This window comes from Penicillium arizonense, assembly GCF_001773325.1.
Source record: "Penicillium arizonense strain CBS 141311 chromosome Unknown PENARI_contig066, whole genome shotgun sequence".
In the NCBI taxonomy this organism is placed as follows: domain Eukaryota; kingdom Fungi; phylum Ascomycota; class Eurotiomycetes; order Eurotiales; family Aspergillaceae; genus Penicillium; species Penicillium arizonense.
In genome coordinates this window covers 12,211-15,467 of record NW_019173343.1, presented here as the reverse complement: position 1 = coordinate 15,467, position 3,257 = coordinate 12,211, and the positions used below count along the sequence as shown (strand labels likewise).

General features: G+C 47.4%; 2 protein-coding genes across 2 annotated transcripts in view; one reads left to right on the top strand and one right to left on the bottom strand.

Moving 5' to 3' along the window:
* Positions 1-9: 9 nt before the first annotated feature.
* Positions 10-132, top strand: PENARI_c066G05691 (uncharacterized protein; the record flags this gene model as incomplete). Its single annotated transcript, XM_022637589.1, has 1 exon — positions 10-132. A coding segment is annotated over one exon (123 nt), but the record flags the coding sequence as incomplete, so codon positions are not given.
* A 448-nt stretch (positions 133-580) lies between these two features.
* PENARI_c066G06364 (fungal specific transcription factor domain-containing protein) overlaps positions 581-3,257 on the bottom strand; it is a gene marked incomplete at both ends in the record, with an annotated part of 4,430 nt that continues 1,753 nt past the window's right edge. Inside the window, 5 exons of the mRNA XM_022637591.1 lie at positions 581-1,670; positions 1,738-1,836; positions 1,888-2,411; positions 2,510-2,621; positions 2,676-2,725. Of these exons, the coding sequence (XP_022482551.1) occupies positions 581-1,670; positions 1,738-1,836; positions 1,888-2,411; positions 2,510-2,621; positions 2,676-2,725 (1,875 nt within the window). The remainder of the gene's footprint in view (positions 1,671-1,737; positions 1,837-1,887; positions 2,412-2,509; positions 2,622-2,675; positions 2,726-3,257) is intronic.

Genomic DNA, 3,257 nt, shown 5'->3' with positions numbered 1-3,257 from the left:
GTTTTCGAGACCGATGTCAAGCCATGGCACACTCACAAAATCGAGGATGTATTTGGTGAGGAAATTGAGCGCCACAAGGATGTGAGTGCCAAAAACGAGGGTGGTGGTGCCAGCCATGAGGAGGTGGTGTAAATAGACATTGAGAGGGAGCTGATCCGTAAGGGAAGCATAAGAAAGCCGTGAGGCGTTTGCAAATATTTATGAATCAATGAGAGGCAATATATAAATAATTCAATCGGACTGTATGGTTCAGCCGTGCAGGACAAAGAATATAAGCAAGAATTCAGCCAGACCAAAACTGGGGACACAGCAATGTCGAAAAGTTTACATCATTTCTCCCCACTCTTTCCACTCCGACTACCACATTCCTTCCTTGAATCTACCTTTCTACCGCACAAAATATCAAGCAATCACTCAGATCATTGGCTATTGGCTGTGCGCAAGGCAAGTTATGCCGCGTGAATTTATCGAATTGGAATTTTAAAGATGCACATTCTCCACAAACAGCATGTCCTGATCAAGTGGCCTTCGAATAGTCAATGAAGAGGTTGACGTAAACCAGCTTATGCGGCATATCTCCCTAGAGACTGTCGTCGGCATCTAGCCCAAGTTCCGATCCGTGACATATGATGAAGTCCATGCAAACAAACCAGGCTTTCCGTGCAGAATCATCTGTTTTGGACATCTCCTTCAGCCAGGCTCTGGCTTTTCTAAATCTTGGCACGATACTCATGGTATCAGTCTTGCCTAGCTTGGTACGGATGAAGCACTCAGTCAAGATGATGGTAATAGACTGCATGATATAGTGGAGAGCACACCACCACGGACAATCTCTATACAGCCAGGTTACGTCTGGCTCATCAGGTAGTATGTCGAGCAGTTGACATGCAGATTGGATGCAAATGACCGGCATGGTATCAGAGGCCATGCTAGAGCGTTCTGAGGTTTCCAATGTCTTGTGTAGTAGTCCGCGAAGGCAAGGTTGCAAGATGAAAAGCTTTGTCGAGTAGAAATGGAGAGCGAGGCTGATATGTTGACGCGTCACGACTCCACTTATGCTTTTTTCTTTGAACTGGTATGTAGCTGGGAGAGTATCGAGCCAGTTGTCTGCTTTCTCATTCAATGAAGATATCATGCTCTCCATCTCGGACCATGACTTATGAGCTGAGCCTGGAGCATAAACGCTATCAATAGCCTCACGCATTAAGACCGTGAGGTTTGCACCGTAAAGGAGAGATAAATTGTCATTTGGTTGTTGGGTTTCCGCCACCATGAGCGCAGTCAATTTATTTGGAGATCTTTTGTTGACCGCCAAGCAATCCAAAGGTACACCATCGGTCAGGCTATCCTTAAAGGTTGAACACCCCTTGGAACACAGCGTTGCCATAAGGCAGCTCCGAGCCGGCTGGACTTTTGTGTACTTTAAGACATGGTCTCTCTGCAGGATTTCATCGCGAAAGGGCATAGGAAGCGGTGTTGTGCGGAATACCTCACTAGTGCTGGGGGGGCGGCCAGTCGTCACAGAAAGCGACGTTTCCAGCGTATACAAAGCCCACCAGACCCGGTACCTGATTTCCTTCGACAACGGGGCAACACTTTGGCTCTCACTGCGAAGATTGAGCCCCATAATCAATGCAGAGCGAATGGCAATACCACAACATTTCCATGACCTAAAAGAGAAGAGCTATTAGTACGGAAGTATTTGGAATAGTGAAATCGAGAGCACGAAACCAGTACCTGTTGACTTGCCCACTTGCAAGAAGGTAAAAGGCTGCTAAGCCCTCTACCTGCACCTGCTGCAGATTGGGATGATCTCGCAAAGCCGCCTTGTCCATACTAAGTATCCACGCCCTTGAAAAATACACAAGATGTGGGTATTTATCGCACTCGGACGTCTTTACGAGCGACATGTGCATTGCAGCAGTGGCAAATACCAAGTTCAACACTGCCAACCATTGCTTCCCAGGTTGTGCGGTTGGATCTCTATAGAAAGATCGGTATTGACCCACAAACGTCGTCTTCCCAATGATTGGAAATGATGGATGAATAATTTCAAAATAATTGTCGACGAGCTGGTCAGCCATGCTCTGCGACGGTCGTACCAATAAATCCACTTCGTCTCGCATTGCTATCTCGCAGTCGTTTTGGTAATAATCCATCGACGCGACGGATGACCTGATGAGGTCCTCCTGGGATGTAGATGGCGTGGTACAACTTTGCTTGATGGCACACTTGAGTCTGTATAACCATACCATCTCCGAGTGTTCACCCACAAACCCTAGCGCCTGTATTTCTCCACGGCAATTGAAATCTTCTTCTGTGTAGTCAATGGTGACCACTGGCGGACCTTGGGTATTGTAGATTACTGCTGGTTCCGGCACGTTCGACAAACCCCCAGCATGGCTTGAGATCTAGGTATTGTTAGGCAAAGAGAAGACTCGTTGCGAGGATTCGCTAATGTAGCTTGCCTCTGGGCCGGGGAGCCTGGGGGAGGGGGCACTGCACTCACTTTACAGAGAGTTCGGTCAACATGTTGAGCAGACTGTATGTCGAGTGTAGGGTAAATATCACGTATGAGTCTTTCCAAAACATCGACCCGTGCGTTCAGATCATTCAGCTGCCTAATGATTCCTGTCAGCAGATGATTTGCTGCTTAAAGTATCCGCTTCACGTACTTGTCGATCTTCTCTCGCTTCCGATCGCCGTAGTGGCAGGCAATGTCGTTCTCTTCACATCTACGACACGCTGGCCGATGGCCACTGCATTTGGCCTTCCTTTCATGGCAACCTTTGCATGCTTGACGGACCCTGCCCCTATGGGTCCAATTCACCGGAGTGGACGTTCGAGAGATAGGGACTTTAATGTTCGGTATGTGATGACTGGAACCAAGAAAGGCTAGTTTGAATAAACTTTCAGTGTTGTTGAGGGAGCCGTCGTGGATACCACTCTCGGGGGGATCGAATAGCTGGAAAATATTTGCCGATTCGTGGTCGCTTAGGAGGGGTTCGTTAAAGGACGGAGGCCTTTCGGGTAATCGCACAAGATGAGAATCATTATACCCACTCATCCCGGCCCCGTATAGGCTTGAATGATTGGGGCTCTTTGGAAGGTTGCGGAAAGAGTGCGTTTGATGAATTTTCTGTGCTTATTTAAAAGTTCAGATCTTTGGTTGTCATTCTCTCCACGCCTAGTTCCTGCATGAAACAGTTCTCATTCTATACAATGCAGGGGAAAAAAAAGAATATGTAAGTAAAAAA